This window comes from Carassius auratus, chromosome 25 (genome assembly GCF_003368295.1).
Source record: "Carassius auratus strain Wakin chromosome 25, ASM336829v1, whole genome shotgun sequence".
NCBI lineage: Eukaryota > Metazoa > Chordata > Actinopteri > Cypriniformes > Cyprinidae > Carassius > Carassius auratus.
This window is the reverse complement of record NC_039267.1, coordinates 17,737,650-17,763,497: the sequence shown is the minus strand read 5'-3', so window position 1 is coordinate 17,763,497 and position 25,848 is coordinate 17,737,650. Positions and strand designations below refer to the sequence as shown.

General features: G+C 36.4%; 1 protein-coding gene across 1 annotated transcript in view; it reads right to left on the bottom strand.

Moving 5' to 3' along the window:
* The window catches only part of LOC113043572 (ATP-binding cassette sub-family C member 8-like), a 74,026-nt gene that overhangs the window by 11,604 nt on the left and 36,574 nt on the right, over window positions 1-25,848 (bottom strand). The window contains exons 15-26 of the mRNA XM_026203036.1: window positions 25,077-25,193; window positions 24,910-24,982; window positions 23,848-23,953; window positions 19,377-19,409; window positions 14,924-14,956; window positions 14,214-14,312; window positions 12,526-12,610; window positions 12,012-12,092; window positions 11,803-11,940; window positions 5,700-5,825; window positions 4,912-5,008; window positions 2,036-2,283 (exon numbers count right to left, since the gene is read on the bottom strand). Of these exons, the coding sequence (XP_026058821.1) occupies window positions 2,036-2,283; window positions 4,912-5,008; window positions 5,700-5,825; window positions 11,803-11,940; window positions 12,012-12,092; window positions 12,526-12,610; window positions 14,214-14,312; window positions 14,924-14,956; window positions 19,377-19,409; window positions 23,848-23,953; window positions 24,910-24,982; window positions 25,077-25,193 (1,236 nt within the window). The remainder of the gene's footprint in view (window positions 1-2,035; window positions 2,284-4,911; window positions 5,009-5,699; window positions 5,826-11,802; window positions 11,941-12,011; window positions 12,093-12,525; window positions 12,611-14,213; window positions 14,313-14,923; window positions 14,957-19,376; window positions 19,410-23,847; window positions 23,954-24,909; window positions 24,983-25,076; window positions 25,194-25,848) is intronic.

Sequence of the window (25,848 nt, the reverse complement as noted above, 5' to 3'; positions counted from 1 at the left end):
ATTTACCATTATTAGTGTTGGAGTGCTGCAAGAACAGTAACTACAAAAATAAAGATAACTATAATAGCACCTACACCAATGGACGATAATATTCTGTTTATTACAAGAGCACACTGCAGTTTTTCTCGCCTCCCACTTCCCCTAACCAACCGCATTTAAATACAGGAGTGAATCCTGTAACCATAGCAATGTTGTGCTTCCTCGATGTTCAGTATCTACTAATTTTAACCAAAGTAATAATACAGCAGTCAAAGACGTGTTATGTTCAGTGATTTTATTTAAAGCACTGTCAACAGAGCAGTCGTGTGCCATCTTGAATAGTTGCCATGTCCACTGATTATAAGTAATGCTTTTTAAGTGGCTTTGGGCTTGTTAATTGGTCTCAGCTGATAATTATTAAATTTAGCAAAAAGCTAATATAGTTGGCAGGTGCGGTTCACTTTCTGCAACAAGATCTGGCAACACCGAGTCAAAACAAGACAACTCTGATACGCATTTAAATATGCCATTAACAACCAGCTGTTCAGTTATGTTCTGTAAACACTGTGCAGAAGTACGGTTGCCACTACCTTTTTTTTTTTTTTTTTTTTTTTTTTTTTGGAGTCGATTCTTTGTAGAATGTGATTGATCACTGATGCCTGATGTGTACACAGAATTAAGCATTAAAACGGGAACTGACACTTGAATTTTGCTGCAGTGTGTACGTCCATTGATCATTCTTCAGCTGGAAAAAACAATCTTCTGAAAGTGATTCCTACATTACTGTTTCTCGGTGTCACTATTATTATACTCACAGAATGATCATTAACAAGTTACAGTAATAGTTACTGTTATTATTATTATTGTCCTGGATGTGAAAGGCCTTACGTTTATTTACCATATAAGCTGCAAAAATCCATAACCCTGCTGGCAGGCAAATCAATTAAATGACATTTCAAGACTGAGGATTTTCTGACTGATGCACTGCAGACCTCCCAATGCTAATCGAACACGCTGAAGAAATAACAAACTGAAAGAAAATCAATCGAGCAATCAAGACGACTAAAAGGCTATTCATTACCGTAGAACTCCAGCAGAGGACACCTATAATGAGAATTTACTTACTTTATTAAAAACATTAGAACTAATTAGTAGAACATCTAAATCAGGTTTAAGTCTACTTTGGCTGTTTAAAATGTGCTGAGCAATTTCCTAAGCACTGATGGAAAATGAAGTATTGATCAGAACGAGGTTTCTGAAAATACAAAAAAATAGGGTTGATAAGATGCCCTGTAGTGTCTCTGCTCAAGAGAAGCATGTGAAGTGGAAAAAATTAGATTTTTTTGCACTTATCGCACAGAGCAGCTGTGTGCAGAGAATCCCGTGGGATGGTGAGGATACTTAAGCAAACCCATTTTGCTGGATCTTTCTGTCTGTGAGAAAGGCCTGAATGATCTGGAGAACCACTGGCTTCTAAGCAGCACAATTTTCACCATCTGACTGAGTCAAGCCGAGGTTTATTAGACAAACATCCTCTTCTCTAACCCTGAAGTTAGTCTTCTTCTCTAACCCTGAGTCTAGCCTTTCTGTGTTATCTGAGCTGTCAGCGCACCTGCTAGCTCCAGACTAAGCCCACCACAACATGCTCTTCCTCAGTGACAGCGGTGGTCTATTAATAAAGTGAGAAGTCTGTTTCTGATTCTTAACACCTTCTCTTGTCTTTCTCCTGTGTGCTATTCTCAGCATATATGCATCATGGATATATAAAATGCTAGTAGACATTACAAATGTGGCTTATTTATCATGGAGAATTTTAATAACACAAGCAGCCAATGAAATCGTGAATCTAAGCAGTCCATCTAAGGTTGAGGAACTCCGCCACTTCAGTATTATGTAAATCTTAAACACCCTGAACCTAAATCATTAGAGAGGGCATAGACATTTCAAAATAGAAATCGAGGCATGTGTCAGATGTTTACTTTTAAACAAATTTGACCAGAATATCATAGAGACCTATGACCTCTTCAGAAAGTGTAAAAATTGAGTTTATCTTTACCTGCACTAGGGAGCAGTTGTGTGCAGCTGCATTGATTTTGGCTGTGATGACTTTGGACGTCCAGTGAGCGAGCCAGTAGTCGATTGCCACCAAAAGAGAGTGTTTGAGGAGCTGGGACAGCAGGAGCAGGAGAAGCAGCAGGGGGCCTGCTGAGATCAGGTACGTCCCACAGGATCTCCATGGGATGGTGGCTCTGTGCCTCATCACTCGAGACAGTTTATCTTCTTCATCGCTCTCCACAGATTGTTCTATACATAGCAAAGAACAGACTGATATTGAATTGTGTATCATACAATGTGACAACTTGTCCCAGGTAGAGAGATGAAGAAACAGACATACTGACAGATCATGTGACAACCAACTTATCCCTTTTGACATTCATATAAAATATCCTTGTCCGCTCAATATAATCTTTTGAACAAGTGCAAACTTGAAGTCTATAGAGCACACTGCACTTGCAGCTCTATATTTAAACAGCAGCGTCATGCTGGCATTTAAAAAAAAAGAAACAAGTGTAGGTGGATGTCAAAGAAGGGGGTTATAGAAAGGAATAGACATGAAAAAAAGGCTGCAAAGCCCATAGGCATGTAACACTTGGACCATGCCAGGAATACCCTTGAGTACTTACTAGCACAGCACATTAGCCATTATGAAGGAAAGAAATGTGCTACAACCCACTATGGTTTAAAAACTCAGCACAATCTCAATGCTGAGGAGACAGAACCATCTTCACATTTATAATTCATTAATTCCAGTATGGTCTGGACCGTCAGCAGATGATAAATGCTCTTGCTCTCTCTCCCATGCTACAGCTAAAATCAACCATGGTTAGTGAAGAAATCAAAATGACGTAGTTGAGCAGTTGAGGCTAACCAATCCAACCCTGAACCCTTGGATCTATCCAGAATATATAAACAGAGAACACAGTGTGTGCAATGACACTTCTGGAACAGTTTCCGGTCACTTTTCAAGCAAAGCATGGAGTCCACTGTTTTGTAAGTCACTGCAGTGAGAAGACCCACGTTTCAGTATACATTCAAGACTGGAGTATATCAAAATTTGGCCAACTGCCACATGATTGGCACTCAGCCTATATCTGCCATCTAGAGAATACTTAATTACTGTAAATCATTATTTCCCTCCAGCACATGAACACAGGAACTCTTCGATGCACTGAATCTAGTGTCACTAGTATTATCCTGCAGACTAATGCATTACAGCAGCGGGGGTCTGATCCTGCTCCTGGAGGGCAACTTTCCCAAAGAGTTTAGCCCCACTTCACCTGCCTGCAAGTTTCTAGTTGATCATGAAAACCTTGAATAGTTGGTTTACGAGTTTGCCTGCACATTCAGTCCTGCCAGATAATGATAATCAAACTTTCGCGAAGGAGGATTGAACCCCAGGCTCAGCTCGAGCTCAGGGTAAGAACCCCAATATGATGGTAGTTTGGAGAAAATAGAGAGAAATTAGAGGAGAAGGGGAGGTGGAAGGTTCCAGAAGAATTGTCACTGGAATAAAGCGATGACTGCTGCTTATATACAGTTGTAGTGATGATTGATAGGACTGGATGATTAGGCTCCTCCCGAAGCTGCATTGGGAACTTCATTTCAAGTGTGCCCGATTAGGGTTGTAGTCAAACTCTGCTGGATAAAAGCCCTCCAGGATCAGGTCTGGACACCTCTGAATTACAGACTTTATATACGGTCTTCAAGTCCTCCCATGAAGTCCTACTTCTGATTTCTGCAAGTCTCTGATTTTCTTACTGAAAGTGTGGGTGTTTACATGGCTTTAGTTTTCATTACCAGATGCTGCTTCAACCAGTTGTGGTACGGTTATCCTTAGGGACTAGGTTTGGTTGAGCTCGCAGTGGGGGGTAATTCCCTGTATTGTCTTTAGATGTTTTCGGGAAGTGGTCACTTTTAAGGACTGACCACTGAATGCCTATAAAATACAATGTATGCCTGCCTTAGTCTGCAGGTCCACACATGAATTTGTCAAAAAGTAATAAACCTAAATATACACCAAGAGTCTCCTTGTCTTTGCTTCTGGGTTTCCTACAAGGTCCCATGCCCTGTAGAGTTTAGCTCCATCCTGCTCAAACAACCTGGCTGAAAGTTTCTCGTAGAGGATCTGAAGACCTTGACTAGTTCAGGTGTGTTTAATTAGTGTTGGAGCTAAACTCTGCAGGAAAGTGGCCCTCCAGGATTAGAATCGGATCCCCCAGTAGTAAGGAGTTGCTTCGGGAAGGTGAACGTCCTAACTATCAAAACACCTAAACTAGCTAATTAAGGTCTGCAGGAAGGAAGCCCTCCAGAGTCAGGGTTGTCAAGCTTTGCTCTATACTAATTGCAATTTCCTTATTGCAGGAAGAGACCTCTGGATGATGCCAATATGTTGCCCTGTTTGACTCGGAAGGATTGTATTTCTTAATTACAGATTCATTGCAATGCTTTGTCTAGGCTTGCCACCAAGACCAGCCCCTCAGCCATCTGTCAGTGCATCCTGAGCTTTCTGACAGGTGGTGAGAGTGGGCATACTAACATCTTGGCATCAGGACTTGCAGAGGGTGTTGCAATCCGCCAGTTGGATTTTTTAAATGCTGTAGTCATTGCTGCAAAAAGGAACAAGAAGTGTTACTACTCTCCTGTCACCCAGATCTTTAATGAAGATTTATGAGGATTCCTACCAGGGGCTTGCATAGTTACCAGTACAAATCCCATTGTCCTTTAATTGCAAGAAGCTTGCAGTAAAATGCTGTAATTGTATCAGATGAGCATGCAATACAAACTCTGCTAAAAAAAACAAAAAAAATAAATAAATAAATAAAAATAAAAAAGCTTATATTAGTGTTTTGCTGTATGTTTATCTAATCTTACCTTCCTCTTCCTCCTCAGTCTTTAAAGCCTCTCTGGAGTACATGGCTCGCCTCAAGTTCTTTCTTTCTAGCACCGTCATATTCTCATCTATTGTCTCCTGGAACAAAATAATGGAGAACAAGGTATTCTGTTTAACATATTTGTCTAGTTAAGGATATCAATTTCATTCTTTATATTATTTGTTTCCAATTCTTTGCCTGAGTATTTAGGTTTCTGAAAAGGTCCACTGAATAATAGTGGCCTGAGATTAGCTGTTCTGCAAGAACATCCTCACATCCTCATGCACATGTTAAAAGATCTGAGCCTATAATGAAGGAGTCTATAAAGAACATCTGCAGGCAGCTTTGTTCCAAATACTGTAAGATATTCCATCTACAAGATGAACAGGAAGGGGCCAAATACAGCTCCTTGAGGTACTGTACTTCAAGTTCTGATGCTTAATGTTTTTTTATCACAAAAGGACAGTTCAATGACCTGATTGGAAGCTGTGTTGGCCACTAGATGGCACATTAGACACTTTGTTGGAGACCTGAGTTTATAACAGTACTTGATTGTCTATTTCGGTCCAATTTTGCATGCATTCTCTTCTCATTGTATACACTGTGTCCTGTCTTTTTTATTTTTCCAAGATTATTTTCTGTCAGCATAAACATAGAGATTACTTTTTCAATCTCTCAAACAATGCAAACAAATGTCAACTAAAAGGTGTTTGTACAAATTTGGCATTACAAAGATAAACTAATGAACTTGCCCTTCTTCTAATATCTCAATAACTTTCTGCAGACTACCTTCTCAAATTCTTTGTCTTGTCTGTGCATCAGAGTCTTCCACTGCTCAAAGAGCTCGGGCTGAGAATTTTGGATGTCCTTTAACGTCCCTTCTGTCTGTATGTTGCCATCCTTCATCGCAATGATCTACAAAAGAAACAACATTAAATTATAACTTAATTTGCCACATACAAGAAGGTGGAAATTTTTAATGCTCCATGAGAAGCATAGCCAATATTTAACAGAAAGCCTGACCCTTTCTATCTGTCAGCTTAAAGTGACTATGTCTTAATAACAGGGAGTTAAAAAAGATCATCTGACCACTGGTGATTTATTTAGTACCAGAAGTAGAGAGACTTTATCAAGGCAATCTATCACCCAGAGCCAGTCTGAAAGGAGACTGGGGCTGTATTTATTTCTTATAACAAGGCTGATGATAACAATAAATCGACCTGACAATTTTAATAACATGCTTTGTCTGGTTAGATATGTTGGGTCAAGTCATTTGGAACTATGCATATTTACTTTAAAATTAACTAAAGAAATGTTTGCAATCAAACCATGTCTAAGAAACACATATAAAAACTTTTCCAGTAAACATATCTAAACCACCTTAAAACAAAACAGATTTACTTTCCAATGTAACTTCTAAGCTAATTTCTTGTTTTATTTTGAATGAAATAATATCCTAGGTTAATTACAAAATAATCACAATCGACCACATCTATGGCATGTTGATTAGCACAAAGTATTCCTAAAATTAAGATTGTGTGTGTGTGTGTGTGTGTGTGTGTGTGTGTGTGTGTGTGTGTGTGTGTGTGTGTGTGGTAATCAGCATACCACAAATGCTGTCAGTTCAGCTTAACTTGTACTGAACATGCACTATTTTTTAAAAGTAAAATCTCTGCAAGTAAAAAGTACAATAGTGCTTCCATTCGTGAAGAAAGAAATTGAAAGTAACATATTTACTTTTATTAGAAGCAATGCAAAAATTTTATGTCTCACTTTTTTTTAAAAAAGTAGCGTTTCCTGCTACAGAGCTTAAAATGTAGGAGTTTAGTACATTATAAAAATGTTTCCTGAGAGACATGTCTGAGTAAAGTATTTGTGCCTATTACATCTTATAAGATGTCTGAATGTGGAATGTTTTCTTGTTGGTGAAAAACAAACTCAGGTGAGGTTGCTCTTTTGTTGATTTTGATTGCTTCCATTGTCCTCATTTGTAAGTCGCTTTGGATAACAGTGTCTGCTAAATGACTAAATGTAAATGTAAATGTTAGGTAAGAAGAGAATGATCACCTGCAGTGACCTTATTTTTGTTGAATGTCTTTGGTTTGGTTTGCAGTTTGATTTCTCTTATTGCAAACAGTGGCCAAATATGGAAAGCTGGTTTGACTTTTATTCATTCTCAGGATATGAATTCTTGATATCAACAATTGAGTTTTTAATAGTTAAAATGTTAATTTTTGCTATCTGGAATTAAATTTTTATTAATAAAAATGGCTATTTTTAATATCAGCAATACATTTCCACCAGTAACAATGTTAATTCTTGATATCAATAATGATATCATCACTAGCAGAAATTGAATTCTTGATATCAGCCATTACATTTCTGTCATGATTCTGCCCTCGTGTCCTTGATTTTTCCTAGTCTTGAGGCAGGATCATGACAGACCCATGTTTTGTGTACAAGCACATGGCCTTGTCTTTGGGCCATGTGCTTGTGTTGTCTCGTTCCCTTGCCCCGCCCCCCTTGTTAACCTAGTCGTGTCTTGATTGTCCCATCTGTGCCACCTGTCGTGTCTTGATTGTTCCCCCTATTTAGATCTCCTAGTGTGCTCTGTCTTGCGTCGGTTCATTGTCATTGTGATATGTGTTTCTCAGATGTGTTCCACACTTGTGACTGTGATTGTATCCTGTATACCGTGAGTGTTTGTTTATAGTTAGTGTTTAGTGTCTTTATCTGGTCAGCCCTGTCTTGTTTGGTTACTTAGTCCTTACCCTAGGAATTGTTTTCCCCCTCGTGGGTTTTTGTTTTCCCTTTTTGTCTAATAAATCCTGTGTGTACCCAATTCCTGTCTGCACCTGAGTTCCTCCCTTACCAAAAACCTGACAGAATGAACCGACCACAATGGAACTCAGCAGACAGGAGGCAATGCTGGATGCCCGTGCCAGCAACGTTGAGAGCTGGCGTGCCCGTGCCAGCAGCGTCGAGAGCTGGCGTGCCCGTGCCAGCAGCGTCGAGAGCTGGCGTGCCCGAGCCAGCAGCGTCGAGAGCTGGCGTGCCCGTGCCAGCAGCGTCGAGAGCTGGCGTGCCCGTGCCAGCAGCGTCGAGAGCTGGCGTGCCCGTGCCAGCAGCGTCGAGAGCTGGCGTGCCCGGGGACAACATGTCCCGTGTCCTGTTGTCCCCCCGTGTCCAGTAGATGTTGCCCCGTGTCCCGTAGATGTCCCGTGTCCAGTAGATGTTGTCGTCCCGTGTCCAGTAGATGTTGTTCCCCCATGTCCCGTAAGTCTTGCCCCGCGTCCCGTAAGTCTTGCCCCGCGTCCCGTAAGTGTTGCCCCGCGTCCCTTGTCTGCTCCTATCATGTCCCCTGTCAGTTGTCCCGAGACCCCTCCCCGCCCCTCACCACCCAGACCTGCCCGTACCCCCCGTCGTCAGCCTTTGTCCTGTCCTCCTAAGATTCCTACCCCTCCCACCCGCCCTGGTCTGTCCCCTATGAACTTTGTGGTCCCGCCCCCTCCCCTTCCCTGTTTGTTTTTTTTGATTTGTCACCCCAACCCTGCTGTTGTGTACTCATGTTTGCCGTTGTTATTATTTGTCATGTCTTGTTGGTTTGTGTCTGTGTCCCAGTCTGTCATGTCAGTCGTGTCCCGTGTTTGATGTTCCCTTGAGGAGCGTCTGGAAGCCGCTCCTTAAGGGAGGGGTTCTGTCATGATTCTGCCCTCGTGTCCTTGATTTTTCCTAGTCTTGAGGCAGGATCATGACAGACCCATGTTTTGTGTACAAGCACATGGCCTTGTCTTTGGGCCATGTGCTTGTGTTGTCTCGTTCCCTTGCCCCGCCCCCCTTGTTAACCTAGTCGTGTCTTGATTGTCCCATCTGTGCCACCTGTCGTGTCTTGATTGTTCCCCCTATTTAGATCTCCTAGTGTGCTCTGTCTTGCGTCGGTTCATTGTCATTGTGATATGTGTTTCTCAGATGTGTTCCACACTTGTGACTGTGATTGTATCCTGTATACCGTGAGTGTTTGTTTATAGTTAGTGTTTAGTGTCTTTATCTGGTCAGCCCTGTCTTGTTTGGTTACTTAGTCCTTACCCTAGGAATTGTTTTCCCCCTCGTGGGTTTTTGTTTTCCCTTTTTGTCTAATAAATCCTGTGTGTACCCAATTCCTGTCTGCACCTGAGTTCCTCCCTTACCAAAAACCTGACACATTTCTACTGGTAAAAAAAATAAAATATTATTCTTGATATAAAGAATTTATATCGTGGGAATGGCAATAGGCAAAGTGTATTGACTTATTTATTTGCAGGATATGAATTATTGATATCAACAATTCAGTTTTCACTAGTTAAAATGTTCATTCTTGATATCAGGAATTAGATTTCTACTACTACATTCATGCGCAGAAACACACAGAAAAAACACAAAATAAAACTGAATAGAGACTATATGTTATCTCAAAAGAGATAGATAAAATGGTGTCTTCATTTTAAATGTAGGGGCGGTTCTAGGGTTTCATCCTCAGGGGGGCTTAGCCCTCAGAGAGACCCTTCGATAAAAAGATACACATTTCCTAAATAAACAGTATTTTACATTGCTTATGTAAAGTATTACTGTATGAAATAAATGCAATTACCTATTAAAGTTACATAGGTTACTTAGTTAAGAGCAGTGAGTGCTTCTCTGTTTTTCCTTTGTTGTTTTATTAACAATATTAGCGTAATATAAGAAATGCATGGATCTGTTAGACTGACACACATTAATATTTTCTTAACTGTTAAAACTAGAAACTTGACAAGTGTTTTATTGGGGAAAATGATCTATGAGCATTTCCCATATTTCTATGCACACTACTAATATGAAACTACTGTTGCTACACTACGGTTATACACATTTATTGCATTTATTTTCAATAAAACTGAAAAAGGCTTGCAAAATTCCTTATCCTGTGGCTCCCTCTAGTGGGCAAAATTAATATCACAGCCTTCATCTTCCAGTTGAAATGGCTGATAGTTTAGAATTAGATTTTGGCAGTGGCTATTTGAATATATTGAATTCTATTTACACTAAGTGAATATAGCATATTTTCTTGGCAATAGATTCTATTTAAACGATTTAATCATAGGAGTATTTTCCTGCAGTAAATGTAGTTTGATGCTGTTTATGGTACTTAGTGTAAATAGCGGCCAATATCTGCATCTTGTTATTGTAATAGGCTACAATAATGATGTATTGAGTAAAAATATTTAAATTTGTAAAATTTTAATATTATAATTTTTATTGGAATTATTGGTATGCCGCCCCTACAACTAGCCATAATCTTAACCAATAACCACACTTTATTTTCCACTTTTCAATAATTTCCTGCATTTTTATTGAAAATATATGGCTCTCCAATGTTATACGGGATGTGAAAAGGGAGAGGAATGAGTTAGGCAAAAAGCGGAATCGAACTCAGGTCTGTCGTTTCAAAATACAGCTGATTTGAGCTTTACCACATGTGCCATTTAAGCTAACAATTGTAAGATTTTTTTTTTTGCTGTGTTGTGTAACACTACCACACGATATTAGGTGGATTTAGCGTAAGTAGCCTCTGACAAAATTAAAACTAAATAATGTTTAAAAATATCCTACGGGAGTATTTTATTTCATGATAGGGCAATCAAATGTGCTATTCTCTTTTAAATTATTGATATCAACAATTAAATTACTGGTATCAACAATTTAATTGTTGAAATCAACAATACATATGTTTAAATGTTAAAAGGGAAACAAAACTACTACATATATCAACAATGCATTCCTTACTAGTTACAATTCTAAATGCACACATCAGCTTTGTATTTCTTAGTAGCAGAAATATTATTTTTGATATCATTAATTACATTTTTATTCGAAAAAAAAATGTGAATTATTGATATCAAGAATTCATTGTCACTAGTTGAAATATTAATTTTTGATATCAACTATTTAATTGTCACTAGTGACAATGTTCATTTCAAGAATTAAATTGTTGATATTAAGAATAGACATCTGTACTAGTAACCATTTGATTACTGATAGCAAAAATAAAGGATTTTACTACTAAGACTTGTATTTCTGATATGTGAAATTGGAATTTCAACTAGTAAGAAATGAATTCTTGATATCAACAATTGATTTTGAATGGCAGCCTATGGTGACATTTAAATAGTGAAAATTCAATTAACGATGTTTTTGCTAGTTGAAATGTAATTCATGATATCAGGACTTAGCATTTTTACTAGTGAAAACTGAATTGTTGATATCAAGTATTGACACTGGTACTAGTGGAAATGTAATTGCTGATATCAAAAATAGCAATTGTTACTAGTAGAAATCTAATTCCTGGTATCAAGAATTAACATTTTAAGTAGTAAAAATTCATATACTGAGAATGAATAAAAGTTAAAACGGCTTGCCATAGCCCAAATGAGAATTTAATTAGATTTTTCTATAGACCAAATTGTCTATTTTACTATAATGAATGATCTATAATGAATTGTGTTAGTAGGATTTGCAGGTGAAAACGTGACAGAAACCAAATTAATTCATCCTTTACAACAGGCTTGTATTGGGCTATAAATAAAACGCATTCCTACAGAAATAATTTCTGAGGGCTCCTCAGAAATGATTTCTGTAGGTTCTGTGGGTAGACGACGGGTGATGAATGAAGCTGAATAATTTATAAGTTTAGCTCAGCCTTTGTGAGATTTGACTTATAAATTAGACTTCCACATCTCAGAGCTCACCTTTTGCTTTTTCTCTTTCAATACAACAGAGAAGAGTCAAAAGTCTAAGTCGGCAATCAAAATTCAGACCAGGTTTAAATCACTTTCTATGGGGAAAGGACTTTAAATAAGTGTTTTTGCATATGAAGTACCCAATCTGCATGTGGGAGATACTGGAGTTTGTGTGTCACGAGCACCACCGTCCTCTTCTCCTCCCTCAGTAGTTTAAGAATGCCCTCCTGCATCAGGTGATCACTCAGGTGAATGTCCAGTGCAGAGAACGGATCATCCTACAATAAAATAAAAAATTAATTGACGTCTCACTTCACCGGTTTGCATGTATAGCTATATCTGGACCTACCAGGAACACCACATTGGTGGTTTGATAAAGAGCTCGAGCGACACCGATTCGCTGCCTCTGGCCTCCAGAAAGAATAATGCCCTGGAAAGAAGAACAACGAATAGGAAAAGGAAAGTTACCAGCAAGTATATATTGACAAAACAGCCTATTAGGAAGTGGGCAGTGGGTAGAAGCTGTTAACCGTACCGAACACACTTGGCATGTATATTGATCATGTTGACTGAACTCTTTAAATGAGCTGGAAGACTGCTTTTAGGAACAACCGTGAAAGCCATTTACGACATCAGGCTGCCTTAAATGTGACCTGAACTAAAAAGCTGAGAGTAAACAAAAGAGACAGTACCTTTTTAATGGCTGCCTGGATACTAAAACATGAGGAATATGTTATGTATGTTTATCAGTGGAATTCAGTATGACCCATCATAACTGAAACTCTACCATTTGCAGTACTAAAGCCATTCCAGATGGCTGGTAATGAAATGCATCACCAAAGACACGTGGGCGGCACACTGACCCGCTCTCCGATCTCCGTCTGGTCCCCCTGGGGCAGGATGTCAATGTCCGGCTGGAGAGAACATGCTTCAATTACCGCTCTGTACCTGGAACCAACAAAAGATATGAGACTGAAGCACAGCTGGCTAGACACTTAACACTATGTGGTAATCTAGCTTTAGTACTTTTTGAAATATTGATGTTGAAATAAAATTAGTGGTTAATAATGAACGACTGATTATCTGCATGGGCTCTGTCATTGATATAATGGCGTTTTAAAGATTTACAACTTTAAACAAGTAAAAAAAAAAAAAAACATTACTGACAAACAAAGCCACTGAAAGTAATCAATTTGAAAATGATGCCATATTCCAAAGATTCTAAATTCCCTCCAAATATAATTTGTCAAAACTATCAGTGCTTTAACAAATGTATCTGTCCACACAAATGCGAAAATATACACGATACAATCAAAGCCAATCGGAACACAAAATGTATGATCAGCAATGCTAAATGTGACCGTGGTGGGCGGGTCTATGCATTAGAATGCATTAGTGCCAACCCTGTTTTTTCAGTGGGATTGGTTCTGGAAGTAATTTTTTATTTATTTTTTGTCTGATAGGGAAGGTATGAAATGGATCATAAAATACAAAAAAAAAAAACTTTGATTTGCAGCAAAAAATATTTGAAAATCAGACAAAAATACAAAGGTAAAAGACTGTGTTCATTATAACTTTGACGAGGGAAAGAACTACAAATCCCATGAACCACTGTGAATGAGATTAATCAAATTAATTATTGCAGAGAAATTTTAAATATATAAGTATACATATATACATATACATACACGTACATACACAAGTGGATGGAAATAAAAATCACTTTTAGCGCATTTTACTTGTTGCGATTCTGATTGGTGGTATTTTCTTTACGCAAAATTATTTCCAAACACAATTATTGTAAGGTTAGGTTGAAATAATGCAGCTGGCAGCTTCAATAGAAGCAAATAACAACCTCACAGCTGAGATTCTGACAGTCATGAAAAAATAAATTAGCACAAGAAACTTTGACCAAAGGTGCAGTAACACTTGCCATTGCTTGGCGAAATCCAATCATTTCAATAGGAATCTGTGTGATTTGGATTTTCACATATCCCCACGCACAGTTTTTACACAAAATTGTACCATTGATGAACGCTTTGAAAGTTACTTCCGTGTAATCTGTGCTTCATTTATTTTTACACTACTGACAGTAGACCATGGACTTTCTCGCTAAATAATTTGTCTACGTTTTTTTTTTTTTTAATTACAAGTGTGCTGTAAGCAAATAAATAGATCAATGTACATTGAGTACAGACACTGCTGAAACGTATCAGCCACTGAGGCGGTTGTAAAGCACAGATTATGAGAAGTGGCGAACTTTCTGAAGGCCTCATCTGTCACAGACGTTTAAAGAGGTGATAATGATTGAATGTCAGATGCGTACAAAGGACGCTTATATATTGACAAATGGACACTAAAAAGATGAATAGACACTTGAATTTTGTATATCACTAGGGAAACTTGATGCTAGACACAGGTTAATGCATACATAAGGCCCATTAGACAGAAACATTGTATCTAGATGGCATATGGTGGCTTTTTTTTTTAAAGATAAATGTGTGGGCAACAAATCCAAGGAATGAGCATGGTGTAAATGAAGGTCAGTTACCTTTGCTTTATTAAAGGCATCTCAAAAGTGATGTTCTCCGCTACAGTGGTGTTTAGCAGCCAGGGCTTCTGGGAAGCGTATGCCACAGCACCTCTTTTCCTGTCAGAGGGGTTGCCATAACATCAGTGACCTCCTTCACAACACCAATGTTGCTCTTAAATATAAAAGAAAGGCTTGTTCAAGGTTTTTTTTTTTTTTCCTGATCTGACCTACTCTAAAAATCATAATTATATTATATATATATATTAAATAGCATGTTAAGTTGTTCTTACAGAAAGCTGAATCATCACTTTTATGCAGCTTTTATGAATTTTGTCATGTTGTTTGTTGTTATGAACTATTGTTAGAGATTTATAAATAAGTCAAACTTGATCTTATTGTTAATATAGTGCAATACTAGTCAGAGTATCAGTAGTCAGAGACTATATTATTAATATGTTTTCCTTTTATACAGGTCTGTTTTAATAATTATTTTAATTTTGCTTTAATTTAATTTCAATTGTAATTTTAGTTAACAGCTTGAGGGCTACAAATGAATGACAAAATTATAATTTTTAGTGTACTGTTTCTTTAAAAATTTATTGCGAGCTATTGTGTTATGGTAAGAATGTACCTTTCTGATTAGTATTCAGAATCTGCTCCAAAAACAACTACATTTGAACTAGTGAATCAAGTCTTATGTGGCATGTGTGTGTCTGTGTGATACACACCTGATATCCCCGTCTGCAGCTGCATCTGTGGGGCTGAAAGCACAAATATATAAATATCACTTCCCCTAAAGCATCATGAAAAGACATGCTCACACACACACACAAACAAGCATGACCTCTGCAGTACATCTCTCTCAGCTCCACATTAAACCTAAAGCGCTGCTGCTGATGCCATGTAACAGGAGTCTGGAGAAGTGCTGTGTAATCATGAATGGCTGAATCGCAATGCAGTGATGCTGAACCAGTGAAGCTCTATGTAGGGATGAGTACAGTAAGAATGTGGCTTAATGAATTTGACTTTTGAGTGAGTCAACACCATGAATCACAGTTCAATTTTGTTTCAATATGAATCAACATTGATACTGTTTAACATTTTTACATGGTCTTATAAAATGTTTAACTTATAAGTAAAGATGTAATGATTCACTCAACTCACAATTAGATTTTATTTACAATTGTATTCACAAAGATTAAACTTTTGTCATTAATCACTTACCCCCATGTCGTTCCAAACCCATAAAAGCTTTGTTCATCTTGGGAACACAATTTAAGATATTTTGGATGAAAAACGGGAGGCCTGTGACTGTCCCATAGACTGCCAAGTAAATTACACTGTTAAAGGGTTAGTTCACCCAAAAATAAAATTATGTCATTAATAACCCACCCTCACGTCGTTCCAAACCGGTGAGACCTCCGTTCATCTTCGGGACACAGTTTAAGATATTTTAGATTTAGTCCGAGAGCTCTCAGTCCCTCCATTGAAGCTGTGTGTACGGTATACTGTCCATGTCCAGAAAGGTAAGAAAAACATCTTCAAAGTAGTCCATGTGACATCAGAGGGTCGGTTACAATTTGTTGAAGCATCGAAAATACATTTTGGTCCAAAAATGACAACTTTATTCAGCATGGTCTTCTCCTCCGGGTCTGTTGTGTGCATTCATGGCGCTGCTGACGTGTTTTCTGGTGCGCCCAATAACAAAGATAACACGACAGCAGCATCGTACGTCAACAGCGTCACAGCAGAGAATACTTTTTGTATGCAAATAAAACTAAATTAACGACTTTACTGTTATTTGTGTATTGTTATTTTTTTTTTCTTCGCTTACAAAAAGTATTCTCATCGCTCAATAATGTTACGTTTGAATTACTGATGGCAGATGGACTATTCTGACAATGTCTTTCATACTTTTCTGGACCTTGACAGAGGGTAACTGATTAATGACAACATTTACATTTTGGGGTGGAGTATCCTTTTTAAGACAAATTGTTAATTAAATATGTCCTTTTGTTATTGATTGGACAAAATGCTGCACGTTTCTTTGTGAAAATGAAATATAACAGTAATAATATAGCACTTGCATATTATTGATCTTTTGTTGGTTTTGATTGCTTCTAATATCCTCATTTGTAAATCGCTTTGGATAAAAGCATCTGCTAAATTCCAAAATAAAATATAATGTAAATGTAAAAAACAAAAATAAATTTAAATTTTAAAACAAGTTGAACAAAAATATTACAGAAGATAAAATAAATATATTCATATAAACAAAATAAGGCTTTGTGTGCTCTTAGCATTTAACATTAGAGGCAACCACTGCATTTTAATTATGATCCAAACAAAGATGCTACATACATGCAACATGAGCCATTTTTTATCTAAATCAAAGTGTATAATTTCGAAATTTGAAGCAAAAACAAAATGGTTTGACTTAAGTTTTGCAAAACTATACATAAAAAATATCTGAATGAGACGCAGATCCACTCTCTGCCAGCAGGTGGTGCTTAAAGCGTTTCCTTGGTCACCGCTGTAAACAAAGCAGTGCTGCACTTATGAACTTTAATATGCATCATACAGAGACAAGATGAAAAGAAAAAAATGAATAGAAAAATAACAGATATTGCAATAGTTTCGATGTCTTGTACAATGCAATGTTAAAATGTATTAAAATTAAAAGACATTGATTTGTTAGTAGTGTTTATCTTTTTGTAAAAAATTTTAAGCAATAAAGTAAAATGTAGCATTTTAATGTTTACTCAAAGGTGAATCAACATCTTGAATCAAATTTGTTTTACAACAGCTAGTTAAAATGTCAGTGTTAATTTATTTATTGTTTTCTTTTTGCAGCATTTAGCATGTAACTTTTTTTTTTCAACATAGAGACAAAACTGACATTCATTTCATTCATGAAGGTCAGTCTCATGCCAGCTAGTGTCACTTGCTCACTTATGTCTGAGGTCATATATTAGCACACGTATCTGATAGACGTCCAATTTACATATATTCTAAATCATTAACATCTTTTCTAAATGTCTATTTGATATCTGATATGAAATGTATTTTGGATGTACTGCAGATGAGCCAACACTTAAAAAAATACATCTTGCAGATATCAACTAGATCTCTCCATGATGTACGTGTGCTATTAGGGACAGTTTAAAATGTTTCCTATTGCATAATGCGTGCGGTTTCACATATATATTTAAACAGTAAACATATATTGAGAGTATGCTGTGCAGTAATGTGTGTGCATCCTGGAAGTATTATATTCTAAACAATACCATTTTTTATTTCACTTGTGAGACGAATGGATTGTGATTGCTTGTCGAGGTTTATTGGAAAAATAACCCATTGCATAAAAATATTGAAATTACACTATTTCTAGATAACAGGCAGCATTTCTGAAGCATCCAAATAGCTTTTTGAATGAAATAGTAGATGGCTTTTTGAAATGTCCAGTAATAACACACCTTGGCTTTGTAACGTATGACATAGTGATTGCCGCCAACAGTAATAAGAGATGTCTATTCTTGGCTGCCATTCCAGCTCAAGTGCCAAAAGCAGGACAGACACCTGCACACACTCACACACTCACACATTAACACATTGTGACAGCGCGTGCTGTTTTATTGATGACCGAGGGGACGGTAGTACATTTTAACACCAGCACCAACTGTCGCCTAGACAGTAAAATGTTTTTTAATAGTCCTCCAAAGAGCTAATACTTGTGCTGTTCTCTACAGACTTTATCTATTTAACAGACAAACCAAATGAGTTCACCCATTACAGCAGATAAGAAAGCCATTAAAATAGCAGCTGTCTCTGTTAGAGCCATGGTTTAGCAGCTAGTGTAAATGCTAACGTTTTGTGCAAATACAAAGCATAGACAGTAAAAGAAATGGACACAGCGACCCAATTGGATTCAACGGAAACAAATGAAGTCAGTTAGAAGCAAGCACTTCCTGGGGGTCGAGCGTACTGCGAATGGAATAACATCCCAATCAACCAATCAGAACTGTGGGATACATTTACAGGAACTCTTTTGTTTTAGGTTAACAACAAGGGTAAGGTGCTTCTAGACCCTTGTTATTCAGCTATAATTTCCCTTGGATTTTGGGGATAAATTATGGGTAGGTTTAGGTTTAGGGGTAGAGATAGGGTTAGGTCTATGTTTTTGGACAGTAAAGTGTGACTTAACTGAAAGTTAATGGAGTCAATTGTTTTACTAATAAAATTTGATTTCACTTGTTCAAGCACCCAGTTTAGATTGATGTGTGTGCTTCTGCCTGCTTTTAGTCCCAAAGGGGAAATAGTTATGGAAACAAGCCAATATGCAAAAGTTTCCCCAAAAACTATACATTCACCCACTAACATTCTCTCTCTCATAAAAGTTTTGCATTCACCCCAAAAACCATGCATTTGGCCACTATAATTTGTTCTCATGCGAAAGCTTTGCAATCACCAAAGAACTCTTCATTTACTAACAAAAATTTGCGTTCTCTAAAACTTTTGCGTAAAATGTACATTTCCCAATGTTTGTTTGAAAAAATAATGTTAGCGATATCTTCTAAAACTGCTGCATTCCACAGAGAAACATTGCGTTTGCTCACAAAATGGACTGAAATATATATTTTTGTCCGATCACCATGTCCTTTAGGGGCTCAATACATTTAAGCTCAATACGAAAAGCCTTCCGGTGCTTATTCTGGTGCATCCATCAAGAATACATTAAATAGTGCTTTTGGCCCAAATGAGGTCTCTTAGATGGTTGAATAATTTTCTGCCTACCATCCGAACATGTTTGCCAAACTATGACTTAACCTTTTGTCTACATGAGCAGCCTAACCAAAAATTGCCAATTTTCAATCGATTTCAAAAACTTGAGCAAAGCATGCAAAGCTACAATATTATATGCAATATTATATTTATATGTGTTGTTGTAATTATAATGGCCTCATAAAACAGCTGACAGTGCATGAGAGGAACTCAAGAGCCCTGAAGAACAAAGCTGAGGGATTATTGCCAACTAACACAGAGCAAAGCATCAGCACTGCACAGCATGACAGGACACGTCCACAAACCCTCAGCGCGTACACAGTAATTAACAGACTCTCTGCAGGACGTGCTAAATGTTTATGCTCGTGTTTTGCAGCTTTGTAAGACAAAAGAACCAACCTTTCATTTCCTTCATCATCCAGAGTGGGCAGGCTACAAAAGAACACACAGAAAATGCAACTCAATAAGGAGAAATTAACATGACAAAGATATTTACGTGCATAGATTCAGATAAACTGTGCTTGGAAAAAATGATCTGAATCAGAGCTAAAATCAGTAATAAATACATTTAATTATTTATTGTATTTAATTGCAATTTCTAAGAGATTCCACTCAAGGATAAGCATGATGCTTTAATATTGCAAGTATATTGAAAGCAAGATACAATGGCATTCAAATTAAATCCATAAAGTGCCACTGTTTGAAAAGAAATTAGCTCTGAGGCTAAACAAAACAAAATTGTCCTTGAAATGTCAACAGGAATATAAATAAGAGCTTTTCTGCTGCCTGAAGCATGAGCTGCAGTCGAAGCTCTTAATCTCTGTCCTTTCAAACCTGGAAAAAGAAGAACCAGAAAACACTGCTTCACATCTACAGCCATTAGATCCATTTTTATTCAGTGTTTTTCAATGATGGCTTTGTAGTTATGCTAGTACTCAACATGTCAATTTAAGTAAGCCTTTTTTCGAAATGTTAAGTCTTACTGTAACAGGTTTAACATTAACCAGTTTTGACCTTCATTACCTATTGTTTGTGATTGTTTTAATGGGAATGTACTGTGTACTGTCAATCCACATGAGGGAGACTGTAGAAAGCAAAAAACTTGGTGGTTGCAGGAAGGTGATTTTTTGGACACCATACTGAGAGGTGTAATTAACCACCATGTGCCATTATAAAATGGCTGACATTATTAAAACTATGGCATAGGATTTGTAGAGAAATGCTAAGCTTGAACATATGTCATGAGCACCCAATAATACAGATAAAACTCAAAGACAAATAATTTGAAAAATACTGGTAATATAATTATTGTACAAATTGTAATGATCCGGAATAATATTGTATTTTGGGGCCCTGGAGAACTTTAATACAATTTTAAATTCAATCAAAAAGTAAATATTATTGCTTCTAAATATATTTAATGTATATTTACATTTTACATTAAATAAAAAAAAACATATTACAATGTAACCAATACTTTAAATAATGTTTTAATATTACTTTTAATATTTATTCAATTACATTTTATTATTACCAAGAACACTTTTGTTGATATTGATTGCTTCTGTTGTCTTCATCTGTATGTCGCTTTGGATAAAAGCATCTGCAAAATGACTAAATGTTAATGTAAACATTTGTGATGTTGTTAAGTAGTAAATATTTAAAGAAATTTCATGCTTTTAAAGTCCTTTATCTGGGCAGATAAACAGTTGCGTGATAAATGATTGAGAAAAGAAATGTTGATTCTCTCACCGCCTTGTTTTTAAAAAACAAACTTAAAGAATACAGAAAATTCTGTAATTTACAAAATATTATTACTAGCATGTTACATAAACTGTGTATGGTTCCTTAAAATAAAACAAAATATCAGACGAAAATAAACAGAAACAGTTAATGTTTACAAGCATCAACTATCAGAGATCAAAAACGATTTAGCTTTTCTATTACTTACTACAAATATCTTATTTACGATGTTTTGGACATGACATGTTGAGATCAAAACCTTTGAGAGTCATTCATTTGGGTATTTCTCTGATAAATGATTCAGATAAAAGAGAGGTTTTCTTGCCACGGCGCCTGAAATACTCTCTGATCATCACGTAAAAACCATTTCCTTTCCAATTGGACAACACCCAGTTAATACAGTGAATTTTGCTACTGGTAGTATAAGCATTTGCTTTTTGGAGACCCACATATACAGTAGCCTGCTTAAACCAGATGACTGTTCAAGGAGATGTTTTGTGTTGTAAGGCTTTGTAGCCTATCTTTAGACATAACATACATTTTGCTTAACCCTCAGCTTACTGGGCACACATAACATGCTAGCTATTTGAATACTAGCTATGGCTCTCATAGAGAGAATGTGTTCATGGTGAGAAGATAAGTGCTCAAATAACTCATAGATAATTCATCTTATGTCATTCTGTAGGATTCAGGTGTCCTTTGGGGGCAAATACTTTAAGTATGTATTTAGACACATAAACAATTACCTGGCCTATGCATTGTGGTTGTAGTAACAAACTTCAATACTCAAGAGGCACTAGAACTTCTTTAAAATGTCTGTGCATTAAACTAGATACATCATTATTCAAGTTTAACTCATTTAAAGATCATTGAGTGTTTGAAAATGTAACGTTGCTTTGACACAATCTGTATTGTATAAAGTGTTATATAAATAAATTATATAGTGTTCCTGTAGCTCAACTGGTAGAGCGTTGCGTTAGCAAGCAAGCTAGCGCAAGGTTGTGGGTTCGATTCCCCAGGAACACGTAATAATTGATAGCCTGAATGCACTGTAAGTCGCTTTGGATAAAAGAGTCTGCTAAATGCATAAATTTACATTTACATTTAATTTTAATTTATAAATAAAGGTGACTTGACTTGATTTGTTTTCGGGTCTTATTAGATTCAAAGGATTTAGAAGGGTAACCTTTTCATTTCAATGACTGTTTCCAAATCATGCATCTATCTTACAGATATAAACATCTCCTTCATATTTAAATCTAAAACACTTTAAGTGAATCCTCATTGTTTGTCTAAACCCATTGTTCTTGTAAGTGGCCCCTTTTGTTTTGGGCTCATTTGGTTGGTTGTTGCCAGGAGGGACTGGCACGTGAACAAACACCCTTCTGCATTGTGCTTGACCCTGGACGTGTCTCTTAAAAGCGTGTGAACATCAAAACACAAGCCCCAGATCAACACTGTAATCACTAATAGCCAGTATGAGAGCATGAACTGATGAACAGGTGACTTATTTGTGAAGAGGACTTTATATGATGGTGGAAGGGAACATCACAGCCTCTGTTTGACCCCTGAAGGTCAGATGACATTCCTGAAATGGCCTTGTTACCCTTGATCTTCTGACATTTGAGCCATTATGGGATGCACTGAGACATTATGACCTTTTCATTGCAGTGATCTTTTTAAAGGTGATCTGTTACTGTACCATTTCGACCACATTGGTGAAATATTCCGTTTGAGACTTGGGGTCATGTGACAGACTTTTCAAATATTATATACCTGTATATAAAATATTTAACCTTTATATACTGTATTGTATCCCTATGTTGTGTTTTTCACAAGCCTGAAACCTAACAGCCACATTACTTCATATATATGAAATATTAAGAGAAGCTGGTAACATGGTAATCATCTTTATATTGCCTAGAGACCGAGCATAATACAGCCTCACTTTACTGACCCTTATGACATTTTTCTTTATATAGAATCACTCTGAAAATTACCAATCCCCAAAACATCCACAGTATCATTAAAGCAATTTCAGGATCCTTATGAAAGGAATTACTCATTAGAATGTATTTTCTGCACACTTATTCAGAGAGCTCTCATGGACAAATGGGATTCAGTCCTGTCATCACATCAATCACTTCTACCAGACCTGGGTATGAAATTAGGGTGACCACTTCTGCCATCGTTTACAGCCTTTCAGTTAACAGCAATTTCCAATCTTTCATCTTTTCCACCACAACCCAGTGTTCAACGGGGAAAGACAGGCGAGGAGGAAATAAATCTTTGAAGAGTGATAATTATCTTATTACTCATGCTGTCATTCAGCGCTTCAATGGGACGTGTACGCATGTATCATTTTGTCATGCAACACAACATTTACTTATGTTAAAGCACTTGTTGAGTTTAAAAAGAAAAAAAAAATACAATTTTGTTGACTTGCAAAAGTTTTGCATTTTTTATCAGCTACATTAGTAAACATTTTGATGCGCTAAACTAGAAAAATGTGAATTTGTATTTATCAAAGCTCATTTCCTCCACTGAATACAAAATAAAACAAGGCTGTGACTTTTTATCGTACAATTCAGATTATTTTCCATTTGAAATTGATTTCTTTCTTTCTTTCTCAGAATTGAGAGACTATATATAGGAACTTTGAGGAAAAAAGTTGTTGACTTTATTGAAAGAATATCAGAACTGCAAGATATAAACAATTGTATCTCGCAATTCTGACTTTCTTTCTTGCAATTCTGACTTTTTTTTTTTTTTTATCAGAATTGCTAGTTTATATCCCATAATTCAGACTTCATAACATGCAGCACTGTGTGTTATATGAGATATGAACTCATGATTGTAAAGATTTTTTTTCACTTCTTTTCCCCAGAATTGGACATAATAACTCACCATTGAGACATCAGAATTGTGCGAAAAAAGTCGGATTTGTGAGTTAGCAGTTAGTTTGGATTTCCCTATTCTCAAAGAATTAGGCTCATTATTATCATTTCCAATTAGTTATTGTGTTTGGTGTGAACAGATCTCTAGCCTCCAACACAATCAATCACTCAAGATGTTATACTGAACTCAGTGTTTCATGACCATCAAGAAAAGCATTCTGCATTCTCACCTGTTCCATATAACAGTGCCAAAGATCTTCTGCATCTCGCCCAGCGCAGCCAACAACAGAGATGATTTCCCACAACCCACTTGGCCCACTATCATAGTTAACTGACCTGCAGAGAGAATCAATCAAGAATCAAGATAATGGGTTTTAAGGAGCAACAAATCATGATAAAATAATTAGGGATACATGATATTAGATTTTGCATATATCCGATATGCCGATATTTTTCAATAGCTAATGCCGATATATTTCCTTTTCTTTGGAAACAACACCAAATATCTCCTGTGCAGAAATAATAAGCAAATTATTTGTAATTTTGGTTCGTTTTTAACAAGAACTTATTTGTTGGAATGAAATAAACAATAATAAAGTTATTTTATGATGGCAGTACATTGAATATTTTTTTCTTGTTGTTGTATTGTTGTAAGCAATAGATCTGACCTTTAAATCAAAACATACTCATGATTTTATGGCATCAGTTACTGCGCATGGTCTAAAGCGCAAGGTGCAGGTGCACTTATGGGGTGTTTGAATCCACTTTTGCAAATTTAGTGATAGGAAAACAGTTTGGTGAGCCTGGCGCATGGTCTAAATGGGTTATCCCTATTACTTTAATGAGTAATGGGTGTGTTTTGGGCATAATGTATAAAGAACCAGTCAGAGTCTCATTTCACATTCCTTTTAAGCTATTTACACAGCAGAATTTGCAAGTGCAAAGACTGATCACAAATTATTATTTGGCTTTAGAATATATGAAACAAGTCATACTATACAGGCTACATTTATGATACTTCATGTCCTTTTAGAGCTTAACAGCATAAGCAACCATCAAAATTTTTATTGTAAGGAAAAAAAGAGCAGCCTGCACAAGTCTCATATTGTTTTCCATGTAAACAAGGAAATCATATGGGTTTGGAATGTAACTAGATTTTTTCATTTATTGGTAAACTATATGTTTTAAGTTAGCAGATGGGATCAGGAAATACCCCAGGCCATTTTCAAAGCAACATGAGTGCCACCTCCAGTATGTTTAGATATTTCTATTATATTTTTGATAGGACTTACCAAAAGGAATCTTAATATTCACATTGGACAAGGTTGGGGGTCCATCAGTCCAGCTGAAATATCCATTTGTGATCTGGAATGGATATAAATGAGGACGACTGTTAATCTCATTCATAATGAGTTTCCTGTTTACTGCCCGATTACAGAAATAACCTGCATAGTATTACCTTGATGCAGATATCTTCATCATCCACCGCCAGCGGCTCGTCCTCTTGCTCGCTCTGAAGGGTGAAGCTGTTCCAGTCGTCTCTGATGGGTCGCTTACGGTTCACCACCTTCAGAGGCTTTATCAGAGGTGAGAAAAACAACATATCTGATGAAGCTCGGCATGAACAGCCTCTTTAACAGTGCTAACCTGCTGACCAGTACTATGATATTACAAATATGAATAATGTATTGTCACAGTCATGAATAAAAATAACACAATATTGCGACTGGATTAGTGAAACTGTGGCAGCATAAGCCTTAAGGCCTATTCATTTCAAAAACTAGAATTTGACTTTTAATCAAAATAATGCATTTCTGTGGGCCTATCCACAGCTTTTTTCCATATAGTAATAATAATAAAAAATTCCATTCCATGAAAAAAAGAGCATTATAGAAAATAAATAAATAAATAAATTACATCAAGAATGAAACAAATTTCAGATATAAGGTCACATTTAAATTAATTAGTGTATATATGTATTAACTGAATAAATAAATTAATGATTCAATACATTATATTAATAATAAATGAATTATTTATTATTTTAATTATTTCTTACATTAAGAAATTAAATTTCAGACAACAGCCACATTTTAGTCAAATTTTAATTAAACTATTTATTGAATGGTTTAAAACAATTTATATATTATTAAAGTATTTATTTTTATTAATGTAGTCAAACGATGTATTGCAATTAATCACATTCAAAATAAAAGGTTTTGTGTGTATAA